The sequence below is a fragment of the Somniosus microcephalus genome, chromosome 6 (genome assembly GCF_052327205.1).
Source record: "Somniosus microcephalus isolate GS21.2 chromosome 6, FLI_Smic_1.0, whole genome shotgun sequence".
Lineage (NCBI taxonomy): Eukaryota > Metazoa > Chordata > Chondrichthyes > Squaliformes > Somniosidae > Somniosus > Somniosus microcephalus.
Window position 1 is genome coordinate 122,468,980 of NC_140992.1, and position 26,832 is coordinate 122,495,811.

Below are 26,832 nucleotides of genomic sequence, written 5' to 3' on the forward strand. Positions count from 1 at the left end.
TCCGAAGCATGCGGGTCCAAATCCAAACGTTCGGGTTTCAAGAGTTGGTCCATTGCGTTGAAAATTGAGTTAATAAAATTGATGTGACTCAATGAATCCGAGACTCGGCGTTAACGGAGCAAAGCAAGGCTTTTATTAACTCAGAAAGTAATACACATTGGAGAAATGTCTCTCATCCAGAGATCTGTTGTACTGCTGTGAGACACGCTGGGGCTTGCTTAAGTAGGGGCCAGGTATGGGCGGAGCCCTACACACAATACAATACAGGTAAGGAAATGAAACTGAAACTAAACTAAACACAGGGAATACAGTGCCTGATGAATGGCATATTTCATCACACTGTCTTTTGGATGAGATGTTAAACCGAGGCCCAGTCTGCCCTCACATGTGGATGTAAAAGATCCCATTGCACTATTTCGAAGGAGAGCAAGGGAATTCTCCCCGGTGTCCTGAGCAATATTTATCCCTCAACCAACATCACTAAAACAGATTAGCTGGCCACTATCACATTGCTGTTTGTGGGACCTTGCTGTGCGCCACTTGGCTGCTACAGTTCCCTACATTAGAACAGCGATTACAGTTTGAAAGTACTGAGACACCTGAGATCATGAAAGGCACTGTATAAATGCAAGTTACTTCTTAAATGAAAGATACCAATTCCGGTCAGTACCAGAAGCCTGTGAAAGAGGCTGGTGTGCATTCATTTGACGTACAATTACAAGATGGTGCCACACACAAACAGAGTTTGCAAGCAGTAAAGCATCCTACTGGGGCTTGTGCCTGTTTTCTTTAAGGGACAGGCCCGAGGGAAGACAAACTGGGAGTCTGAATCTGTCCAAATGGGCGCAAATGGTACTGTTCAGATGTGGACGGGAGAAAGAGGAATATTGTAGGAATATGTAAACACACGCGGAATGAACGTACTTACTTGTCCACACAAGGAGCACAGCAGGCTTGCTGATGTCATTCTGATTGACGTTACGCTTGACTGAGAAAATTGAGATGTTATAAAGTCTTCCTGGGGACAGTGACCTCAGCCGGTGCCGTGATCTGCTTTTGTCGACAAAATCGGTCTTGCGCACTTCCCCGTCGTAGGATGTGTACGTTACCGCAAAGCCATCGATCAGCTCGTGGGCGCTGTCGGCCCCTGGGCCGTGCCACGAGATTTCGATCTCCGTACCCTCTGATCTTTCCACCATCAGTGCCGCTGGTGGAGCGAGTTCTGGGAAATGAAATGAAACAGGAATGAGCAGAATGGCAGCACTTGCTGAGAATGAGCCAACAGCAGGCACTCATTTACATTTTCTCTACTTCCCTACTGTGGTCTCCACCCTACTGCCATGTCCATCGAGAGGGGAGCAAAGGTGATATGGTGTATCAGGCCCACTCATTCCACAACCCATGTACAATCTACTCTATCATGGACTCTACCCACCCATTTAATCTCCTCCTACAGCCCATGTACACTCTCTACCCTATCATAGACTCTACCCACCCATTTAATCTCCTCCCATAGCCCTTTAACACTCTCTACCCTACCCACCCATTTAATCTCCTCCCATAGCCCATTAACACTCTCTACCCCATCATGGACTCTACCCATCCAATTAATCTCCTTCCACAGCCCATGTATAATCTACCCGATCATAAACTCTACCCATCCATTTAATCTCCTTCCACAGCCCATGTACACTCTATCCTAACATAGACTCGACACCACCTATTTAATCTTCCACAGCCCTTGTACAATCTACCCCACCCAATTAATCTCCTTCCACAGCTCGTGTACAATCTACTTTACCACGGACTCTACCCACCCATTTAATCTCCTGGGGTAAAGTTCATAGAATCGTACAGCACAGAAGGAGACCGTTCAGCCCATCATGCCTGTGCCGGCTCTTGAAAGAGTTAGCCAATTAGTCCCATTCCCCCACTCTTTCCCCATAGCCCTGAAAATTTTTCCTTTTCAAGTATATATCCAATTCCCTTTTGAAAGTTACTATTGAACCTGCTTCCATCACCCTTTCAGGCAGTGCATTCCAGATCATAACTCACTGCATAAAAAAATTCTAATTTCTCCTCTGATTCTGTTGCCAATTATCTTAAATCTGTTTCCTCCAGTTACTGACCCTCCTGCCAGTGGAAACAGTTTCTTCTTATTTACTCTAACAAAACCTTTCAAAATTTTGAACACCTATTAAATCTCCCCTTTATTATGTCCATGTATAATTGAGACACGGACTGCAGGAGTTGGTTATAACAGGTCTTTACTGAATGGAGGCAACCTGGAACTATTATGCAAATGTTACTACACAGGCTTATATACAGGGGTGGTCACTACTGGTACTGCAGTATACAGGGGCTGCAGAATATAGTTCCTTCTGCAAAGTACATACACTGCAATTCCTCCCCTTTTAGCTAAACAGTACATAACATTCAATTTACAATGAAATAACATATTTACAATTACAGTTGCTAGATATATTAGTTGAAGTTAAGCAATTATAAGTTCAATCTTTGAGGAGGCTTCCTGATTCTGTCTGGATAACGCCTCTTTGGGGTATCAGGTTCTTCTGGCAACGTTGAGTCGGGATCAACGTCGTTGTTTGGTTCTGAGGTAGATGCAGTTGGTACTTCAGTTTCATCGCCAGGAGTATAGATCGTGGTGTGGAGTTGACGTTTCCCAGTGACTCTAGAATCTGGTCAGCATGGCATCTTACAATGCTCTCTCCAATGTCCACGGTATACATTAGAGGTCCTTGCCGTGTACAGATCGTTCCTGGCTGCCATTTCACTGTGCGGTAGTCCCGGCCCAAAACTGGTTGACCTATCTTAAAACTCCTGGTCGGCCTTTCATTCATATTCTGAAACTGCCTGTTCTCCACATCTCTTCTGATGTTTGGCTTAACCAAATCCAAGCGGCATCGTAGTCTTCGATTGAAGAACATCATGGCTGGAGTTTGGTTGGTAACTGCATGTGTCGCATTCCGGTAGGCAAACAAGAAGTTATCCACCTTGTGCTGTAGGGGTATATCTTCATTACACATTGCCTTGATAGCCTTCTTGAGTGTTTGAACGAACCTCTCGGCCAATCCACTAGTGGCCGGATGATATGGGGCGGATGTGTAATGCTTAACACCATTGTTCTTTAAGAACCTCCAGAACTCTTCAGACACAAACTGTGGTCCACTGTCGGAGCAAATCTGTTCAGGCAGCCCATTCCTGGCGAATATGGTTCGTAAGACTGTGATAGTTTTTTCCGTGCTGGTTGAGGACATTTTTATTACCTCTGGCCACTTTGAATGTGCATCCACCGCAATTAAAAACATCGAGTCCATAAATGGACCAGCAAAATCAATGTGCACCCTTTGCCATGGAGATGAGGGCCACTCCCATGGATGTAGAGGGGCTTGTGGTGGGGCGTTTTGGACCTTCTGGCATCCTGTACAGCTCTTGGTCATCTCTTCGATTTCTCTATCGATTCCCGGCCACCACACAAACGCTCTGGCTAAGTTCTTCATTTTTACCCCTCCCAGATGACCCTCATGAAGCTCATCCTTCAATTGGGGTGGAATTACTACTCTGGATCCACACATCAAGGTTCCTCTGCACACTGACAGCTGTTCTCTTCTCGGCGAGAATGCTTGCAGCAGTGGTTCACCATGTGCTGGCCATCCCTTCACCGTTAAATCATAGACCCAGGAGAGTGTCGGGTCATTTTGTGTTTCCTTTTCTATGTTTCCATTCGTCACAGGGAGACATTCGACTATGGTCGAGTGGAATATCTCCACTGGATCCACTGCAAGTTCTTCTTCCACCGTCGGCAACGGTAGGCGCGACAATCCATCAGCATTCCCATGCTGTTTAGTTCCTTTGTACTCGATGTCATATTGGTGTGCCCCTAGGAAAAGGGACCACCTCTGTAGCCGTTGTGCTGTCATTATCGGTACGCTCTTCTGAGGGTTGAAAATGGAGACAAGAGGTTGATGATCAGTAAGTAGAGTAAATTTCTGACCGTGCAGGTAGTGATTGTACTTCTTCACCCCCCACACCAGGCTGAGGGCCTCGCTGTCAATCTGGGCATAGTTACGCTCGGCTGAAGTTAACGAGTGTGACGCAAAAGCAATCGGCCTCTCTGAACCATCAAGGAATTTACGTGACAGTACCGCCCCAATGCCGTAGGGAGACGCATCACACGCCAGTCTTATCGGTAGTGATGGGTTGTAGTGAGCCAATACTTCTCTTGAAGTGATTAGGTCCTTACTCTTCTGAAAGGCCCGCTGAAATTCATCGCTCCATTTCCATGCTACTCCCGTTTGTAGTAGGGTGTTGAGTGGGTGCAGAATTGTGGACAAATTCGGCAAAAACTTATGGCAGTAATTCACCAATCCGAGGTATGACCTCAGTTGCGACACATTTTCAGGCGCTGGAGCCTTAACTACCGCTTCAATTTTGTCAGGGGACTTATGTAACCCCTCTTCATCAATCACGTGGCCACAATACGATATCTGTTTCTTAAAAAACTCGCACTTGGGGCGATTGGCCCGTAGCCCATGTTCACGTAGTCTAGTGAGCACCTGCTCTAGGTTGGCAAGGTGTTCACTGTCATCTTCACCTGTCATTAGGATGTCGTCCAAGTAACACTGAGTCCCCGGAATTCCTTGCAGGACTTGTTCCATCGCTCTTTGCCATATCGCCGGAACTGATGCTACCCCGAATACCCGTCGATTATACTGGTAAAGACCTTTGTGAGTGTTTATCGTGAGATACTTCCTGGAGGATTCTTCAACCTCCATCTGCAAATATGCTTGTGCTAGGTCAATTTTTGTAAAACGCTTCCCTCCAGATAGTGAGGCGAAGATATCTTCTATCCTTGGAAGAGGATATTGTACTGTGTAAAGGACTGGGTTCACCGTCACCTTGAAGTCACCACAGATGCGAACCTTCCTTGGCTCCTCAGACTTATTGTTTAACGTTTTCTTCATGACAGGAATGATGGGTGTCGCCCACTCGCTCCAGTCTACCTTAAATAACACGCCTGCATTCTCCAGATTCTCCAGCTCTGCCTCGACGGCTGGGCGAATTGCATATGGTACCGGTCTTGCTTTGAAAAACTTGGGAATTGCATTCTCTTCTATTTTTATCGAGGCGGTTACGCCTTTAAGAGTTCCCAGTTCTTGTTGAAATACCTCTTTAGCGTTAGCCAAGATTTTTGACAATCATCCAGGAGTGACGTCGTCATCCTTTTTACCAGCCACCGTCAGTGCCTGAATGGAGTGCCAGTCTAAATGTATCTTTCTGATCCATTCACGTCCCAATAACGGTGGTCCACCATCTTGCAGTATGTACAGATACAATTTCTGTCTTTCCTTGCCGTTGTATTCGACAGGCACCCTTATTTTTCCTCTGGGGTATACTTTTTGCCCCGTATACGTCTTCAAGACAATGGATGTCTCTTTCAAGGGTATGTGTGAGAATAGCCGCTCGTAGTCTCGTCGATTCATGACGGTTAGAGCTGATCCTGTATCCAATTCCATTTTGACTTGGGACCCTGCTATCGTGAGGGTGACCCAAATGGTTCGGTGATCCTCTTTTGCGATTATGTTGTGAAGTTTGAGACAGCTTAGTCTCTTGTTCCCGGATTCACTATCGCTCATCTGGCCTTCGGAACTACTGTCCATCATCTTTTGTACTTTCCTGTACGGTTCCTTAGTAGCCTTTTTGTTGTCATTGGTCTTCTTCCCAGACCTGCAAACTCGTGCAATGTGTCCCATCTTTCCGCATTGCCAGCATATTTTGTCCTTGGACCAGCAGTCCTTCTGGTCATGGTTTGTTCTGCCGCAGCGATAACATTTTGCAAATTCCCGTGTCATTTCGTGGGTGCCATATTCCTGTGGCTTTTGCTGTATTTCCACAGCTCCCCTTGCTGCTGCTTCATATGATACTGCCACGCTGAAAGCCTTATCTAGCGTCAGCTCTTTCTCTGAGAGTAACCTCTTCTGGGTTCCTTCACTCAGGAGTCCACAGACAAATTTGTCCCGTAACCTATCTGCCAGTCTTGCTCCAAACTGGCAGTGCTTTGATAGCTTGTTCCGTAAGGTAATCAGCATTGCTCTCATCTTTATGCTGATTTCTCCTGTGGAATTTAAATCTTTCTGCTATCAGCAGCGGTGTAGGATTTAGGTGTTCCTGTAGGATAGCAACAATTTTGTTAAAACTCTTCGCCTTCGGTTTGGCTGGAGTAATCAGGTCCTGCAATAGGCCGTACATTCTTGTGCCCATTAAGTTTAGCAGTACCGATGCCTTTTTCTCATCGGCTACTTCGTTTGCCTCGCAATATACCTCGACTCTTTCCACATACGTGGTCCAGTCTTCTATTGCATTATCGAAGGCAGTGATATTGCCAGTCTTCGGCATCTTAGAAATCTAAGATGGCGCCTCCCGCGCTTTGCCTTCTTCCCCGCTGGATTAAGATTGCGCCTCCCGCGCTTTCTGTCTTCTCCGCTGTTGCTAGCGCTGTTACTGGCATTTTATGCCTTGATGGCGACGCCCTATGGTCTTCGCGCACTTCCCCCCGCGCTGCTGCTAACGCCGCTCTCCGCGGTTCCCGTGGCAAGCTGCAGCTCCTTGCGGCTTTCTGCGCGTTTAATTTTTATTATTTCCCCGTCGTCGGAACAACCCTGCGGACTCTTGCCTCCCTCTTCTCGGGTCTGTGCACTGCCCGGCTTCGTAGCACCGGCCGCGCCCTGTGTGCTCCACCCTCTCTCTCTCTCTCCTCTTCCCGACAATGCTGCTCGGCCCTGTTGCAAAGCCACCCGCTCGAGCTCTAGACCGCCGCAGCCCAGGAAGGATCAGTGTACTACCTGCCGCCAGCCCGATTAGCTGAAGCACCATCAACAGGATAACCAAGCCCCGCTCTCGACAGCCTCTCCTGCAATTCTTCAACTCCGCTGACTCAGAGGCGGATGCCCACGGTCGACGCCCGTTTCTTCTGTTTCTTTCTTCCTTCTAGCCTCGACCTCTGATAACTTCGCTTCAGGGATGGAATCCCATGAGGTGGTGCAGACTGTAGGTAAGTTTGTATCTGCTCGTTGCCAGTATTATGTCCGTGTATAACTGAGACACGGACTGCAGGAGTTGGTTATAACAGGTCTTTACTGAATGGAGGCAACCTGGACCTACTATGCAAATGTTACTACACAGGCTTATATACAGGGGTGGTCACTACTGGTGCTGCAGAATATAGTTCCTTCTGCAAAGTACATACACTACAACCTTAACCTTCTCTACTCTAAGGAGAACAATCCAAGCTTCTCTAGTCTCTCCAGATAACTAAAGTCCCTCATCCCAGGTAGCATTCTGGTATGCAAAGATAACCCCCGGCTTCTTTTCTCTACTGCAAACTGTCTTTTTAAACCCCTCTCCTCTGTCTCCTGTCCCCTTACCTCCAATAACTCATGGACTTCACTGTTTCGAAGACAGAGACCATCCAATCAGCTGCCTCTGCCATTTTCTTTCCTTCCCCTAGCTGACGGGGCCAAACTTCCTCTAAGGTTCCCCCTGCCCTAGCCCTGAACTCATATTTTTCTCCAGTTTCTCTCCGATCTCCCCTTATGACCTTTCCGTGCTCATCCTGTCCATGAGACCCACTTCCTGCTCCCTCGACCCTATTCCCACTAAACTGCTGACCACCCAAATTCATTTTCCGGGTCCCATTTAAGCTGACATTTTTAACGGTTCGACCTCAGGTAGTGTCCCCTGTCCTTCAAATCTGCCGTCATCACGCCTCTCCTCAAAAAACCAACCCCTGACCCCTCCGTCCTTGCAAACTACCGCCCCATCTCCAATCTCCCTTTCCTCTACAAAGTCCTTGAACATGTTGTCGTCTCCCAAATCCGTGCCTGTTGAGATACCGTGGCAAACGTGGGAGTCGAGACCAGAGCTATTGAAAACACAACTGCTTTATTCCATCCACATGTCAAACAGGAACTAGAAAAGCCCGCGCATCCACTTAAATACTTCCCAGACAGGAAGTGCTCCCGGCAGCCTGTCCCTGCGGGAAACAAGTTGCCGGAGGAAAGGGCCCCCGGCTGGGGGCTTCTGCTTAGACTGTCTGTGCCGCCATGAGCGGATTATGTCCAGTGGTGGCGTGTCGCCACAGAGCTCCCCCCAGAATCCGCTTAGGAGGAGTGGACGAGTCGTGACGGTGGTCTAATGGTTCTGCCGCAGCGGCTCTGAGTGGTCGCCGGTCTGGTTGGTTGGGTCGGGCGGTTCACCGCCGGCTGTGCTGGCTTGCCGGGGGGACGGCCTCTAGTTGGAGGCTGGGCCACGGGGACCTGTTCCCCTGGTTCTGTGTGTGCTGGTTTGAGCCGGTCGATGGAGACTGTGTCGACCCTGTCGCCGAGTCGCAGCTTGAAGACCTTGTCCCCGGTTTGTAGTACCTCGTACGGTCCGTCGTACGGGGGTCGCAGGGGCCCGTGGTGCGCGTCGTGTCGCACGAAGACGAAGCGCGCCTGCTGTAAATTTGGCGGGACGTGAGGTGCGAGTTCGCCGTGTCAGTTGACCGGAAGTGGGGCGAACTGCTGAGCAGAAGAGAACGAGTTGAGCCGCTGCTGTTCGGCCGACCAAGGCTTGGTAGGCTCCGGAAGGAATTCGCCTGGGACGCGCAGCGGTTGTCCGTAGACTAACTCCGCTGCCGAGGACTGGAGGTCTTCCTTGACCGCGGTGCGTAGGCCGAGTAGCACCCACGGCAGGCGGTCAGTCCAGGTACTGTCCTGCAGGCCGGCGCGGAGTGAGGCCTTGAGTGACCTGTGGAAGCGTTCACAAAGTCCGTTGGCCTGCGGGTGGTACGCCGTGGTGCGGTGGAGCGTCACCCCGAGGTTGCGTGCTGTGGCCGTCCAGAGTTCGGAGGTGAACTGGGCGCCTCTGTCGGAGGTTATGTCGGCCGGTACGCCGAACCTCGCAACCCAGGTGTTAACGAACGCCCTGGCGATGTCGGCTGTGGTGGTGGAGGACAGCGGCACTGCCTCAGGCCAGCGTGTGTAGCGGTCGACCATCGTGAGGAGATAAGTTTGGCCTTGCGATGGCGGCAGGGGACCGACGATGTCGACGTGTACGTGGTCGAAGCGGCGGCTGGGTACCTCGAAGTCTCCCAGGGGTGCTTTGGTGTGCAGCTGTACCTTAGCCCGTTGGCAGGCGAGGCAGGAGGTGGCCCAAGTCCGAACATCTCTGCTGAGGCCGCGCCAGATGAAGCGCTTGGAGAGGAGTTTGACGGATGCGCGGGAACCCGGGTGAGAGAGCCCGTGGAGCGCGTCGAAGATGCGGCGGCGCCAGGTCTCAGGGACGACCGGCCTGGGGTGGCCGAGTGAGACGTCACAAGTGACTGCCGTGGCTTCGGGCCCGTGCGCGACCTTGGCTAGGCGTAGCCCTGGCAGGCTGGTAGCCGCCGAGAGGAGGTCTGGGTCCGTGAGCTGGGCCGCTGCTAGTTGTGCGTAGTCGACCGCGAGGTGATTCGCACAGACGGCGGGACGGGAAAGGCAGTCGGCGACCACGTTGTCTCTACCGGAGACGTGCTGAATGTCCGTAGTAAACTCGGACACGGCCGCGAGCTGGCGTTGCTGCCTAGCGGACCAGGGTTCGGTGTGCTTGGCCATCGCGTATGTGAGTGGCTTGTGGTCCACATACGCGGTGAAGGGGCGGCCTTCCAGGAGGAACCTGAAATGGCGGACCGACAGGTGGAGCGCGAGAAGCTCGCGGTCGAAAGTGGAGTATTTGACCTCCGGGGGGCGCAGTTGGCGGCTGTAGAAGGCAAGTGGCTGCCACGCGCCATTGACCCACTGCTCGAACACGGCCCCGACCGCGTGGTCGGAGGCGTCGGTGGTGAGCGCGACCCGGGCATCGGCCCTCGGGTGCGCGAGCAGAGTGGCGTCGGCGAGCGCGTTTTTGGTGGCGTCGAAGGCGGCTGCCGTGTCAGTGGTCCAGGCTACGTCCATCTTGCCGGATTTTCCTCGGAGGGAGTCGTATAGGGGCTGCCGCTCTGGGGATGAACCTGTTGTAGAAGTTCACCATCCCGAGGAACTCCTGGAGGCCCTTGATGGTTGTAAGGCGGGGAAATTGCTGGACGGCCTGCACCTTGTTGGGCAGGGGGACGGCCCCAGCAGGGGTGATGTGGTGACCGAGAAAATCGATCTCGGTTAGGCCGAATTGGCACTTCGCCGGGCTGAGGATGAGCCCCTGTTGGGCTAGGCGCCCGAACAGGATGCGAAGGTGTTCGAGGTGTTCCTGTTTGGAGGAGCTGGCCACGAGAATGTCGTCTAGATAGACGAATAGGAAGTTCAGGTCCCGGAGGACTGAGTGCATAAGGCGCTGGAAAGCCTGTGCTGCATTCTTGAGGCCGAAGGGCATCCTCAGGAACTCGAACAGGCCGAATGGGGTGATGACGGCCGTTTTGGGGATGTCCGTGGGGTGTATGGGGACTTGGTGGTAACCGCGCACCAGGTCGACTTTGGAAAAGACGGTTCGTCCGGCCAGTCGGGCCGAGAAGTCCTGGATGTGTGGCACCGGGTATCGATCGGGGGTGGTGGCGTCGTTGAGGCGGCGGTAGTCCCCGCAAGGGCGCCAGCCTCCGCCGGGTTTGGGGGCGATGTGGAGGGGCGAGGCCCAAGGGCTGCTGGAGCGGCGGATGATGCCGAGTTGTTCCATGGTGGTGAACTCGGCCCGCGCGATTTCCAGCTTGGCCGGGTTGAGTCTGTGGGCGTGGGCTGAAACTGGGGGGCCGGTGGTGGGGATATAGTGTTCCACACCGTGCTTGGCGGCTTTGGCCGAAAAGGTCGGGTTAGTGAGGGCGGGAAACTCAGCTAGGAGTGCCAAGTAGCGTCCGTGGCTCTGGCGAGGCAGTAGGTCGTCAGGCCGGCCGAACGGGCCGGGGTAAAGGCGCCAGGGATGGGGGCCATAGTGTTGATGTCGACGAGGTGGTGCCTCGGAATGTCGACAAGGAGGCCGTGGGCACGTAGGAAGTCGGCACCGATGAGTGGGCAGAGGACCTTGGCTGTGAGGAACTCCCAGCGGTAGCGGCGGCCCGCGAGGTCGAGCGTGACCATGCGGGTGCCATATGTGCGGATGTCAGAGCCGTTGGCTGCAGCCAGTGTGATACCCCGTGTGCCGCGTTGGATCTCGAGGGCGGAGGCGGGGGTGATGCTGTGCTGGGCCCCTGTGTCACACAGAAATCGGCGGTTGGTTCTGTCGTCAGTGACGTACAGTAGGGGCTCCTTCTGCCCCGCGGCCATCGCGGGGGGGGGGTTTGAAGGTACACGGTGGCGTGCAGCGTTGAGCCCTAGCGCCAAAACGGGTGTGGTAGTAGCAGTGACCCGGAGTGGTAGGGCGGTCGGGCCTAGCGGCCCGGGAAGACCGCGTGGTCGTTGCCGTGAGGTCGGGCGCGACGTCGCGAGCGGCCTGTGCAGAGAGCAGCCGGTCGGCCTTTTCGGCTATATCATTCAGGTCCGTGGAGCCAGACTCCACAATGAGCGGGCGGATGCTGGCGGGGAGCTGCCGAATGAAAAGCGTGCGAAAAAGGGCGCCGGGATTTTTGTCGTCTGAGAGGGACAGCATGTGGGAAAGCAGGTCTGATGGTGAAGCGTCACCAAGGCCGGGGAGGTCCAGGAGTTGGCAGTGGCGCTGGTAAGAGGACGTTTGAAATTTTTTAAGTAGCGCAGCCTTCAGATGTTCGTACTTGCCATCCGTTGGTGGATTCTGCAGCGCTGCCCAAACCTTGGGGACTGTAGCGTAGGTGAGCGAGGCGACGAGGTAGTCGTACTTTGTGGCGTCGACTGTAATGCCTTTCAGCCGGAATCTGGACTCAGCTTGAACGAACCAGGCTTCGGCGAGGTTCTCCCAAAAGTCTGGTAATTTAACCGTGACTGCGTTTGTATCCGCCATGCTAGCTTAGGATTCGTCCTGTGCGTCGGGGTCACCAGTGTTGAGATACCGCGGCAAACGTGGGAGTCGAGACCAGAGCTATTGAAAACACAACTGCTTTATTCCATCCACATGTCAAACAGGAACTAGAAAAGCCCGCGCATCCACTTAAATACTTCCCAGACAGGAAGTGCTCCCGGCAGCCTGTCCCTGCTGGAAACAAGTTGCCGGAGGAAAGGGCCCCCGGCTGGGGGCTTCTGCTTAGACTGTCTGTGCCGCCGTGAGCGGATTATGTCCAGTGGTGGCGTGTCGCCACATGCCCATCTTTCCCGAAACTCCATGTTTGAATCCCTCCAATCAAGTTTCTGCCCCACCACGGTACCGAAATGGCTCTCATCAAAGTCACAAATGACATCCTATGTGACTGTGACAAAGATAAACTATCCCTCCTTGTCCTTCTCGACCTGTCTGCAGTCTTTGACACGGTTGACAACTCGCCTGGTTCCAGTCTTATCTATCTAATTGTAGCCAGAGAATTACCTGCAATGACTTCTCTTCCCTCAAGGATCTATCCTTGGACCCCTCCTATTTCTCATCTACATGCTGCCCCTTGGCGATATCATCCGAAAACACAGTGTCAGTTTCCACATGTACACTGACGACACCCAGCTCTACCTCACCACTACTTCTCTCGACCCCTCCAGTATCACTAAATTGTCAGACTGTTTGTCCGACACCCAATACTGGGTGAGCAGAAATTTCCTCCAATTAAATATTGGGAAGACTAAAGCCATTGTCTTCGATCCCTGCCACAAACTCCGTTCCCGAGTCACCGACTCCATCCCTCTCCCTAACATCTGTCTGAGGCTGAACCAGACTGTTTGCAACCTTGGTGTCATATTTGACCCTGAAATGAGCTTCTGACCACATATCCACGCCATAACTAAGATCACCTATTCCACCTCTGTAACATCGCCCATCTCTGCCCCTGCCTCAGCTCATCTGCTGCTGACACCCTCATCCATGCCTTTGTTACCTCTAGACTTGACTATTCCAACGCACTCCTGGCTGGCCTCCCACATTCCACCCTACATAAACTTGAGGTCATCCAAAACTTGGCTGTCTGTGTCCTAACTTGCACCAAGTCTGGTTCACCCATCACCCCTGTGCTTGCTGACTTATATTGGCTCCAGGTTAAGCAATGCCTTGATTTTGCAATTCTCATCCTTGTTTTCAAATCCCTCCATGGCCTTGCCCTTCTCCATCTCTGTAATTTCCTCCAGCCCCTCAACGCCCCCCTCCCCCCCCCCCACCTCCGAGTTATCTGTGCTCCTCTAGTTCCGGTCTCTTGAGCATCCCTGATTTTAATCGCTCAATCATTGGTGGCCGTGCCTTCAGCTGCCTAGGACACAAGCTCTGGAATTCCTTCCCATAACTCTCTCTCCTCCTTTAAGGCGCTCCTTAAAACCTACCTCTTTGACCACGCTTTTGGTCACCTGCCCTAATATCTCCTTATGTGGCTCAGTATCAAATTTTGTTTTATGACACTCCAGTGAAATGCCTTGGGACGTTTTACTGCCTTAAAGGCGCTATATAGATACACATTGTTGTTGTAATTTCCTCTGCACCCTCTCCAAGGTCCTTCCTAAAGTCTGGTGCCCAGAGTTGGACACAATACTCCAGCTGAGGCCTAACCAGTGATTTATAAAGGCTTAGCATAAGTTTTGTACTCCACGCCTCTATTTGCAAAGCCAAGGGGCCCATATTTTTTTTTAATTAACCTTATCAACTTGCCCTGACACCTTCAAAAATTTGTGAATGTGAACCCCAGGTCTCTCTGTTCCTGCACCCCTTTCAAATTGTGCCATTTACTTAATTTTGCTTCTCCTTGTTCTTCCTTCCAAAATGCATCACTTCACATATGTCCTGTATCAATACTCCCTGGCCCCCAAAGTATTTAAGCAAAACTCTTAATATTCATCCATCCTCATATTCCCACTCCGGCCTGATGCAGTTCCCTCTCTCCTCACTCTGACCTCAAAACCACAAGAATCATTCTGTTCCATAGACAGTCGACCCCAGTGTTGTCCAATACGTTAGCCACTAGCCACATGTGCCTAATTGCATTTCTGATTAATGAAAAATAAATGAATAATAGACACCGTTGTTGTGCATGTGATCTCAAGTCTCATATTCGCATGGCGTATGTATGTGAACTTCAACCTTTTTGTGCATTTGTTGGTAAACTGGTACGGCAAACGCAAAGTATGGGAGTGTTTTTTGATCGTTGTGAATGCTTTACTTCCTTTGCTACTTTGATCATTGTGAATGCTTTACTTCCTTTGCTACTGAATGGCGGTGGATGTAAATATCCACATGTCAAGTAAAATACTTGTATTGTGTGGGTGTATGTGATGCATTTTCTACTAAAATTAGTGCAAGTGGCTAAAATGATGTCACCGTAGCCTCACCTGTGGCTAGTCAGCAATTTCTACTGAACAACACTGGTCTATTTCTGGAACCTGCAATCCTGTCCCAGCTAGGCCTGCAGACAGGTGTACGGGATCATCCAGGGGCAGCAATTTCAGGAACAAGTCGAGCAGGCCTTTTACAGGCTCATGTTTCAGCAATCCAGTGTATCTGGGTGCAGACCTCGGAAATTTCCCCTAATGCCTTACACACTTTTGCTGCAAGTCTGATTCACATTCACTGCTCTGTGAGGAGGAATGACACTTCTTATCCATTCCTTACAGTCTTTCTTGAGGCTTGTTCATTCAGTTACTTGCCATCCATAGGGATTAGTTTGTGACATTGGAGAATGGAGCTATGGAGCGTCCATTCATTGGGAGCATGGGGATGTTTAATTTTAGAATATCAGTCTTGCTCCGACATCATTTCCAGCTGCTCCCACTTCACTCCTAACCACTCCCACATCATTCTTAGCCCTGCTTTTTGTCCTACTTCCAGCGGTGCTGATTGTCTATCACACCTTGCTCCACTCACACCTGTACTGATATTCTATCACACCTGTACTGATGTTCTATTACTCCCAGCTCCACACACCTGTACCGATGTTCTATTACTCCCAGCTCCACACACCTGTACTGATGTTCTATCACACCTGTACTGATGTTCTATTACTCCCAGCTCCACACACCTGTACCGATGTTCTATTACTCCCAGCTCCACTCACCTGTACTGATGTTCTATCACACCTGTACTGATGTTCTATCACTCCCACTTCGCTTACACCGGTCTAAACAGTTCTATGGTGAGTGCTTGCCACTTGCTCCTTACCTGTGTCACAGTGTTTGCCCGAGTAGCCAACTTTGCAAGTGCAGATGTACGATTCGTTCACAATGCGGCAGAAACCACGCGCACCACAGGGGCTGAGGCGGCAGGGATTCACAACTGGCAGAACAACACAAAGAAACGCAACATTACTGACCAGTCATCAGGATCTACACACTGGGGAAATGGTTAACGTGCAAATTTTAATCACATAGAGTGAGGTAGAGTGAGCTTTACTTTGTATCTAACCCGTGCTGTACCTGCCGTGGAAGTGTTTGATGGGACAGTGTAGAGGGAGCTTTACTCTGTATCTAACCCATGCTGTACCTGCCCTGGGAGTGTTTGATGGGACAGTGTAGAGGGAGTTTTACTCTGTATCTAACCCGTGCTGTACCTGCCCTGGGAGTGTTTGATGGGACAGTGTAGAGGGAGCTTTACTCTGTATCTAACCCATGCTGTACCTGCCCTGGGAGTGTTTGATGGGACAGTGTAGAGGGAGTTTTACTCTGTATCTAACCCGTGCTGTACCTGCCCTGGGAGTGTTTGATGGGACAGTGTAGAGGGAGCTTTACTCTGTATCTAACCCATGCTGTACCTGCCCTGGGAGTGTTTGATGGGGCAGTGTTTCATGGGGCAGTGTGGAGGGAGCTTTACTCTGTATCGAACCAGTGTTGTGATTCACCCAGATATGCTTGTTGAAACAATGTAGTGGGGGTTTTACTCTGTACCTCATTTACTTCATCATTAGATAGTGTCATAAAATATCACAAATAGTTTGAAAAATATTACAATTGATGCATTTTGTTTACCTATAAGGTGCTCGATTTATTGGTTCTGGAAATGCAGTTTTACCTCTTACCTGACTCACAAACTGATCCAGTGAACATTTTCTGACACTCGCACACAAAGGTGTCAACACCATCCTTACATGTTCCGCCATTTAAACAAGGGTGTGAGGAACATTCATCGATATCTGAGGAAAATACTTTAACATGTTAACAGCGTTTATGCTTTCTAATCTTCTCCCTTCTATGGTGAACCTTGACTACTTGCTGGTATTCCATTCCACGATGCTGGCTGCCATTCAGCACCTCACCCAAGTGGCCTAAATAGTGAGTGCCGATACGCTATTTGACTATTTGGGGCAGCACGGTGTCCAATATTTTCCTCACACAAAGTCCACCACACGCAACCCAATAAACTCATGGACACCCCACACAAACCAATAAACTCGTGGACACCTCACACAACCCAATAAACCCATGCGAGCCCTGTAGAACCCAATAAACTCATGGGCACCGTACTCAACCCAAGAAACTAATGAGCACCCCACACAACCCAATAAACCCATGGGCACCCCACACAACCCAATAAACCCATGGGCACCTCACACAACCCAGTAAACCCATGGACACCCCACACAACCCAGTAAACCCATGGGCACCCCACACAACCCAATATAAGGTTAGCAATGGGGATGTTCGTTGATGACTGCACAGTGTTCAGTGCCATTCACAATTCCTCAGATAATGAAGCAGTCCATGCCCTTATGCAACAAGACCTGGACGACATTCAGGCTTGGGCTGATAAGTGGCAGGTAACATTCGTGCCACAGAAGCGCCAGGCAATGTCTATCTCCAACAAGCGTGAGTCTAACCACCGCCCTTGACATTCAATGGCATTGCCATCGCCGAATCCCCCACCAACAATATCCTGGGGGTCACCATTGACCAGAAACTTAACTGGACCAGCCACATAAATACTGTGGCAACAGGAGCAGGTCAGGGGCGAGGTATTCTGCGGCGAGTGTCTCACCCCTTGACTCCCCAAAGCCTTTTTACCATCTACAAGGCACAAGTAAGGAGTGTGATGGAATATTCTCCACTTGCCTGGATGAGTGCAGCTCCAACAACTCTCAAGAAGCTCGACACCATACAGGACAAAGCAGCCCACTTGATTGGCACCCCATCCACCACCTTAAACATTCACTCCTTCCACCACCGGTGTACCGTGGCTGCAGTGTGTACCATCTACAAGATGCAGTGCAGCAACTCGCCAAGGCTTCTTCGGCAGCACCTCCCAAACCCGCGACCTCTTCCCCCTAGAAGGACAAGGGCAGCAGACGCATGGGAACACCACCACCTCCAAGTTCCCCTCCAAGTCACACACCATCCTGACTTAGAAGTATATCACCGATCCTTCATCGTCAGTGGGTCAAAATCCTGGAATTCCCTCCCTAACAGCACTGTGGGAGTACCTTCACCACAGGGACTGCAGCAGTTCAAGGCGGCGGCTCACCACCACCTTCTCAAGGGCAATTAGGGACGGGCAATAAATGCTGGCCTTGCCAGCGACGCCCACATCCCATAAAAATGAGTAAAAAAAATAAATAAATAAACTCATGGGCACCCCACGCAACCGAAGAAACTATGGGTACCCCACACAATTGAAAAAAACTCATGGGCACCCCACACAAATCAATAAACTCATGGCCACCCCACACAACCCAGTAAACCCATGAACATCCCACAGAACCCAAAAAACCCATGGGCACCCGACGCAACCCAGTAAACCCATGGGCACCCCACACAACCCAATAAACCCATGGGCATCCCACACAACCCAGTAAACCCAAGGGCACCCCACACACCCCAAGAATCCCATGGGCACCCCACACAACCCAGTAACGCCATGGGCACCCCACACACCCCAATAAATCCATGGGCACCCCACACACCCCAAGAAACCCATGGGCACCCCACACAACCCAGTAATGCCATGGGCACCCCACACACCCCAATAAACCCATGGGCACCCCACACAACCCAGTAAACCCATGGGCACCCTACACAACCCAGTAAACCCATGGGCACCGCACACAACCCAGTAAACCCATGGGCACCCCACACACCCCAAGAAACCCATGGGCACCCCACACAACCCAGTAACGCCATGGGCACCCCACACACCCCAATAAACCCATGGGCACCCCACACAACCCAGTAAACCCATGGGCACCCCACACAACCCAATAAACCCAAGGGCACCCCACACAACCCAGTAAACCCATGGGCAACCCACACAACCCAATAAACCCATGGGCACCCCACACAACCCAGTAAACCCATGGGCATCCCACACAACCCAATAAACTCATGGGCAACCCACACAACCCAATAAACCCATGGGCACCCCACACAACCCAGTAAACCCATGGGCACCCTACACAACCCAGTAAACCCATGGGCACCCCACACAACCCAGTAAACCCATGGGCACCCCACACACCCCAAGAAACCCATGGGCACCCCACACAACCCAGTAACACCATGGGCACCCACACACCCCAATAAACCCATGGGCACCCCACACAAGCCAGTAAACCCAAGGGCACCCCACACAACCCAATAAACCCATGGGCAACCCACACAACCCAATAAACCCATGGGCATCCCACACAACCCAATAAACCCATGGGCAACCCACACAACCCAATAAACCCATGGGCAACCCACACAACCCAATAAACCCATGGGCAACCCACACAACCCAATAAACCCATGGGCATCCCACACAACCCAACAAACCCATGGGCAACCCACACAACCCAATAAACCCATGGGCAACCCACACAACCCAATAAACCCATGGGCAACCCACACAACCCAATAAACCCATGGGCATCCCACACAACCCAATAAACTCATGGGCACCCCACACAACCTAAGAAACCCATGGGCACCCCCACCCAACCCAATAAACCCATGGGCACCCCCACACAACCCAATAAACCCATGGGCAACCCACACAACCCAATAAACCCATGGACACCCCACACAACCCAGTAATGCCATGGGCACCCCACACACCCCAATAAACCCATGGGCACCCCACACAACCCAGTAAACCCATGGGCACCCCACACAACCCAATAAACCCATGGGCAACCCACACAACCCAGTAAACCCATGGGCAACCCACACAACCCAATAAACCCATGGGCACCCCACACACCCCAGTAAACCCATGGGCATCCCACACAACCCAATAAACCCATGGGCAACCCACACAACCCAATAAACCCATGGGCACCCCACACAACCCAATAAACCCATGGGCATCCCACACAACCCAATAAACCCATGGGCAACCCACACAACCCAATAAACCCATGGGCAACCCACACAACCCAATAAACCCATGGGCATCCCACACAGTCCAATAAACCCATGGGCAACCCACACAACCCAATAAACCCATGGGCAACCCACACAACCCAATAAACCCATGGGCATCCCACACAACCCAATAAACCCATGGACACCCCACATAACCCAATAAACTCATGGGCAACCCACACAACCCAATAAACCCATGGGCATCCCACACAACCCAATAAACCCATGGGCAACCCACACAACCCAATAAACCCATGGGCAACCCACACAACCCAATAAACCCATGGGCATCCCACACAACCCAATAAACCCATGGGCATCCCACACAACCCAATAAACCCATGGGCATCCCACACAACCCAATAAACCCATGGGCAACCCACACAACCCAATAAACCCATGGGCAACCCACACAACCCAATAAACCCATGGGCATCCCACACAACCCAGTAAACCCATGGGCAACCCACACAACCCAATAAACCCATGGGCAGCCCACACAACCCAATAAACCCATGGGCATCCCACACAACCCAATAAACCCATGGACACCCCACATAACCCAATAAACTCATGGGCACCCCACACAACCTAAGAAACCCATGGGCAACCCACACAACCCAATAAACCCATGGGCATCCCCACACAACCCAATAAACCCATGGGCACCCACACACAACCCAATAAACTCATGGGCAACCCACACAACCCAATAAACCCATGGGCAACCCACACAACCCAATAAACCCATGGGCAACCCACACAACCCAATAAACCCATGGGCAACCCACACAACCCAATAAACCCATGGGCACCCCCACACAACCCAATAAACCCATGGGCAACCCACACAACCCAATAAACCCATGGGCAACCCACACAACCCAATAAACCCATGGACACCCCACAGAACCCAATAAACCCATGGACACCCCACACAACCTAATAAACCCGTGGACACCCCACACAACCTAATAAACCCATGGGCAACCCACAGAACCCAATAAACCCATGGACACCCCACACAACCTAATAAACCCATGGGCACCCCACACAACCCAATATAAGGTCAGAAATGGGGATGTTCGCTGATGACTGCACAGTGTTCAGTGCCATTCAGGACTCCTCAGATAATAAAGCAGTCCATGCCCTTATGCAACAAGACCTGGACAACGTTCAGGCTTGGACTGATAAGTGGCAGGTAACATTCATGCCACAGAAGTGGCGGGCAATGATTATTTCCAACAAGCGAGAGTCTAACCACCGCCCTTGACATTCAATGGCATTACCATCGCCGAATTCTCCACCATCAATATCTGGGGCTCACCATTAACCAGAAATTTAACTGCACCAGCCACATAAATACGGTGGGAACAAGAGCAGGTCAGAGGCTAGGTATTCTGCGGCGAGTGTCTCACCTCCTGACTCCCCAAAGCCTTTCTACCATCTACAAGGCACAAGTGAGGAGTGTGATGGAATACTCTCCACATGCCTGGATCAGTGCAGCCACAACAACTCTCAAGAAGCTCGACACCATACAGGACAAAGCAGCCCACTTGATTGGCACCTCATCCACCACTTTAAACATTCACTCCCTCCACCACCGGCGTACCGTGGCTGCAGTGTGTACCATCTACAAGATGCACTGCAGCAACTCGCCAAGGCTTCATCGGCAGCACCTCCCAAACCCGCGACCTCTTCCACCTAGATGGACAAGGGCAACAGGTGCATGGGAACACCACCACCACCTCCAAGTCCCCCTCCAAGTCACACATCATCCTGATTTGGAAGTATATCACCAATCCTTCATCGTCAGTGGGTCAAAATCCTGGAACTCCCTACCTAACAGCGCTGTGGGAGCACCTTCACAACACAGACTGCAGCGGTTCAAGAAGATGGCTCCCCACCACCTTCTCAAGAGCAATTAGGGATGGGCCTTGTCAGGGACACCCACATCCCATAAAAACAAATAAAAATAAAATACTTAAACTCATGGGCACCCCACACAACCGAAGAAACTCATGGGTATCTCACACAACCGAAGAAACTCATGGGCACCCCACACAACCCAATGAACTCATGCGCCCTGCAAACCACAATCAATTCATGGGCGGCAGCACAACCCAGCAAATTCCCCATCACTTTGGTAAATATATTAGATATGAAGGAAGGCGAGTCAGTCAGGGCAATTACCACGAGTATTAGGAAAGGTAATAGGACATCAGAAAGTCTAATAGGGCAAGAGAAAGGTGAAATGTAAACAGTCTCAAGAGGTCTTGAAAATCAATTCTTCAACAATGTAAAAAGATGGCTGCTTTAACAGATGAATAGGCAAAATATATAGTAGCAGAGTTGATGGATGAATTCTTCACATCTGCTTCAGGAATGAAAGCTGCTGACAAGTGCCGATCCAGTAAGTTTAGGAATTAGTAAATCAGGTGTTCAGAAAATTAATGACTTTAATGTGTACATGGCACATGTAGCAGAAAGTTTAAAATTCCCAAGGAATCAGGGATGGAGAGGGCAAAACCCCTTGATTAGACTCATTCTTGGGTATCCATTGTTCTATATATGTAAACCCCTTGATTAGATTCCAGCCTGTAACTCGCTCTGAGGTATCTATTATTATTTCTATATATAAACCACCTGAACCCCTCGATTAGATTGCTGCCTGTAACTCACTCCTGTTACTCTGTCTAATTTTCAGACATCTGAATGTATTTTCAGTGGGAATACCCATTGTGGCTGTGATGCGACTGTGTCACTCACCCTCGCAGGTTGGTGCTTCACTCCATCTTCCATCCAATCGACAAGTACTCTCTCCTGCACTCGGCTGCACCGTGTATCCAGCTTCACAAACGTACTGAGCAATTGAGCCGTACTTGGTCGAAGAGATGAGGAGCTCAGCGTGTTTCACCTCACTGGGGATCCCACAGTCCACCTCTGCAGAAACAAGGTGCATTGGCTTTGAAGCAAACACTGAGCTGGATTTCTGACTAAAGCAGCTTCATGCAAATACAAATAATTGTTCAGTTTAGGGGAGAGGCTGCAAGCAGGGTACAAAGATAGAGGGGGCCGTGGAAAACTTTGAACACAAGATGAGAATTTAAAATTTGAGCTGTTAGGAGAGCAAGAGTCAATATAGGACAGTGCGTTCAGGGGTGCTAGGCGAGTGGGACTTGGTGCGGGTATGATATGGGCAGCAGAGTTTTGGATGAGGTGAATTTGATGGAGGGTGGAAGATGGGGGCCACTCTGGAGGTGACAAGGGCATGGATGAGGGTTTCAGTTACAAATGGGCTGAGGTAGGGACGGAGGCAGGAGATGCTATGGCAGTGGAAGTAGGCAGTCTTTGTGATGGAGAGGACATGGGGTCAGAAACTCAGGTCTGGGTCAAATAGGACGCCAAGGTCACAACCTGAGACAGTGGACAAGGAAGGTAATGGAGTTGTTGACAATGGTATAGAGTTTATGTCAGGGGCCGAAGATGGCTTTGGTCTTCCCAATGTTTAGCTGGAGGAAACTGTGGCTCATTGAAGACTGGGGGTTGGGGAAATTATAACCTAACGGCCCCCACCCCCCCGCTGGAGAGAAACTGACCGGATTGGATAGGGAACCTGTTTTACTCTCTGCCTGATCCTATCCTGTCAGTTTCCCGTCGGCTGGGTTAAGTTAAAATGACCTTGAGTGGTTTTTTTTGAGTGTTGGAAACCTGATTGGAGAGATTGAAGGAGAGATGGACATTGATTTGGAAGGAGACAATAATGTTCAAGAACTGAGAGAAGAGGGCGCTTGGTGATGGGATGGTATTATGTAAGGGCAGAGCATTCATTTTTTGAGAAGGGATCGGGCATGGGAGCCTTTGGTTCATTGGCAAAGTGTCACTTTAACCAAATTCATGTTTCAGCACTATATTCCTGACAGGCCCCTAAAAGAATGGGAAGGCATTTGGTCCACTGGGATTCAACACAATGGGAGTAAGTGGGAAAGGTTCTACTCCATTGGGATTCTATAGAATGGGAGTGTGTGGGAAGGGTGTGGTCCATTGGGATTATAAACAATGAGAGTGGAAAGGAAGGGGTTTGGTCCATTGAGATTCTAAACAATGAGAGTAAGTGGGAAGGGTTTTGCTCCATTGGGACTCTATACAATGGGAGTGAATAAAAGGTAGTTGGTCCATTGGGATTCTATACAGAAGTAATCAATGGGAAGGGATTTGGTCTATTGGGATTCTGTACAATGGGAAATGTTAAATCACAGGAGATCTTGTTGCTGTACTTTTGCATTGACTCTGGTCGGCATACCTGTCTCACAGTGCCGTCCGGTGAATCCTCTAGGGCATTCACACTTGTATTTACCAATGTAATGGAAGCAGGTGCCACCGTTCTGGCATGGGCTAGATGAACAAGGGTCCGGCTTACCTACACATAGAGGAACAGGATAAAGCTCTGTTACAAATGAACAGATTAGAGGGAGGCAGAGTCAGAGAGAAATAAACAGACACACAGTAACCATCATGGATTAAGACGCTCGTTATATCGTTGTTGTTAACCTATCTCCCAGTGTTACTGGTGAACCGATTTCAGAGTGAGAATCCCCACCATATTTAAGTGGTACTGCTGTAACTATCTTGGTAGAGAGACCCCTTTAAACTTGTATCAATGGTGTGCCATTCTCATGGTAAGACGCATTATATACCCATGTTACTCCACACCCATTGGACAGTGGGACTCCTATCATATAATCATAGAAATTTACGGCACAGAAGGAGGCCATTCAGAGCATCGTATCTGTGCTGGCTGTGAAAGAGCTATCCAGCCTAATTCCACTTTCCAGCACTTGGTCCGTATCCTTGTTGGTTACAGCACTTGAAGTGCATTATCCAAGTACTTCTTAAATGCGATGAGGGTTTCTGCCTCTACCACCCTTTCAGGGAGTGAGTTCCAGACCCCCACCACCCTCTGGGTGAAAAGATTTCTCCTCAACTCCCTCCTAATCCTTCTACCCATTTCTTGAAATCTATGCCCCCTGGTTATTGACCTCTCTGCTAAGGGAAATAGGTCCTTCCTATCAATTCTATCTGGGCCCCTCATAATTTTATACACTATATGCCCATGTTAGTGCATGCCCATTTCCCAGTGGGACCCCCTTTATGTTACTGCATACCCATCTGGTGGTGGGGCCCTCTTTACATTGTCTTCTGGACGTACCCGTCTCGCAGTTCTTGCCAATGAAGCGGTACAGACAGACACACTGGTAACTTCCGTGAACCTCCTTGCAGGTTCCACCATTCCGACATGGATTGGACGCACAGGCGCGAAGTCTTTCTGAGGGAATGGAGAAAAAATTATTTCATTTGAAGATGACTATGTTCTCATTTCGAACGTGCCACTGTATGGGTGGGTCAGCCCCAGTTTCTCCACAATGTGTAGAGAGAAAGAAAAGACTTTCATTGTAGCAGGGCTGTTTCTTTTTGTTAATGTCTTGGGAGAGGTTTTGTGCCTGTCAGGCAAGTTATTATTGTGGGTGAAAGGAACCCCTCATACTGTTCCCAGTGTCAGCACCAAACATTTCCACGGCTCAGACACAGAGCAAAGCTTCATCTACACTGTCCCATCAAACACACCCAGGTCAGATACAGTATAGCGATAGCAAAATACTGCAGATGCTGGAAATCCGAAATAACAACAGAAAATGCTGGAAAAACTCAGCAGACCAGGCAACATCCGTGGAGAGAAATTAGAGTCGACGTTTCGGGTCTAACCCTTTTTCAAAACTGGAAAGGAAATGAAATAGATCGAAAGGCAGGGCTGGGAGAGAACAAAAGAAGTGAAGAGACATTAAGAGGTATTCAAAACCAGACGAGATGGTGATAGGACTAGTGGAGACAAAAGACAGCTCAGATTAGGTGTGAAATGTTCTGGCAGAATGAGAGACAGCTGCCATGTGGGAGAGAGAAAAAAAAGGAAAGTGGGGGGGGGAGGGAAAAACTAAAACAAAGGGGTGGATAAAAGATATAAGTAAAAATGTAATAGGGGCCGAGGTTTTGATCTGAAATTGTTGAACTCGATATTGAGTCCGGAAGACTGCAAAGTGCCTAATCGGAAGATGAGGTGCTGTTCCTCGAGTTTACATTGAGCTTCCGTGGAACAATGCAAGAGGCCAAGGACGGTGAGGTCTGAGTGGGAATGGAGCGGTGAATTAAAATGACAGGCAACCGGAAGCTCGGGGTCACACTTACGGACTGAATGGAGGTGTTCCGCAAAGCGGTCACCCAATCTGCATTTGGTCTCCCCAATGCAGGGGAGACCACATCGTGAGCAGCGAATACAGTATACTAGATTGCAAGAAGTACAAGTAAATCACTGTTTCACCTGGAAGGGGTGTTTGGGGCCCTGGACAGTGGGAAGTGGGGAGGTATAGGGGCAGGTGTTACATCTCCTGCGCTTGCACGGGAAGGTGCCAGGTGAAGGGGAAGGGGTGCTGGGGGTGATAGATGTGTGGACTAGGGTGTCTCGGAGGGAGCGGTCCCTACGGAATGCTGAAAGGGGAGGGGAAGATGCGTTTGGTGGTGGGATCACTTTGGAGGTAGCGGAAATGGCGGAGGATGATCCGTTGAATGTGGAGGCTGGTGGGGTGAAAGGTGAGGACAAGGGGAACCCTATCGTGGTTCCGGGAGGGAGGGGCAGGGGTGAGGGCAGAAGTGCGGGAGATAGAATGGACACGGTCGAGGGCCGTGTCAACCACGGTAGAGGGGAATCCTCGGTTGAGGAAAAAGGAAGACATGTCGGAAGCACTGGTGTGGAAGGTGGCATTGTTGGAGCAGATGCGGCAGAGACGGAGAAACTGGGAGAATGGAATAGAGTCCTTACAGGAGGCGGGGTGGGAGGAAGTGTAGTCCAGGAAGCTGTGGGAGTCAGTGGGCTTGTAGTGAATATTGGTCAATAACCTATCCCCAGAGATGGAGACGGAGAAGTCGAGGAAGGGAAGGGAAGAGTCAGAGATGGACGCCAACTCTCTGACACCTCCTCCTACCTCCACCTAGACCATGACCCCACTACCGAACATCAAACCACCGTTTCCAAGACTGTCACTGACCTCATCTCCTCTGGAGATCTTCCCCCCGCGGCCACCAACCTCATAGTTCCCCAACCCCGCACAGCCCGCTTCTACCTCCTTCCCAAGATCCACAAACAGGACTGCCCTGGTAGACCCATCGTTTCAGCCTGTTCTTGCCCCACGGAACTTACCTCTTCCTATCTCGACTATCTTTTCTCCCCTTGTCCAGTCTCTTCCCACCTACATCCGCGACTCTTCGGACGCCCTCCGCCACTTTATCAGTTTCCAGTTTCCTGGCCCCAACCGCTTCCTTTTCACCATGGACGTACAATCCCTCTACACCTCCATCCCCCACCAGGATGGCCTGAGGGCGCTCAGCTTCTTCCTTGAAC

General features: G+C 50.6%; 1 protein-coding gene across 1 annotated transcript in view; it reads right to left on the reverse strand.

Annotated features, from left to right (window-relative positions):
* LOC147116049 (sushi, nidogen and EGF-like domain-containing protein 1) overlaps positions 1-26,832 on the reverse strand; it is a 135,539-nt gene that overhangs the window by 102,144 nt on the left and 6,563 nt on the right. The window contains exons 3-8 of the mRNA XM_085990763.1: positions 24,592-24,708; positions 23,686-23,802; positions 22,152-22,325; positions 16,064-16,177; positions 15,211-15,324; positions 929-1,222 (exon numbers count right to left, since the gene is read on the reverse strand). Coding sequence (XP_085846889.1) covers positions 929-1,222; positions 15,211-15,324; positions 16,064-16,177; positions 22,152-22,325; positions 23,686-23,802; positions 24,592-24,708 — 930 coding nt within the window. The remainder of the gene's footprint in view (positions 1-928; positions 1,223-15,210; positions 15,325-16,063; positions 16,178-22,151; positions 22,326-23,685; positions 23,803-24,591; positions 24,709-26,832) is intronic.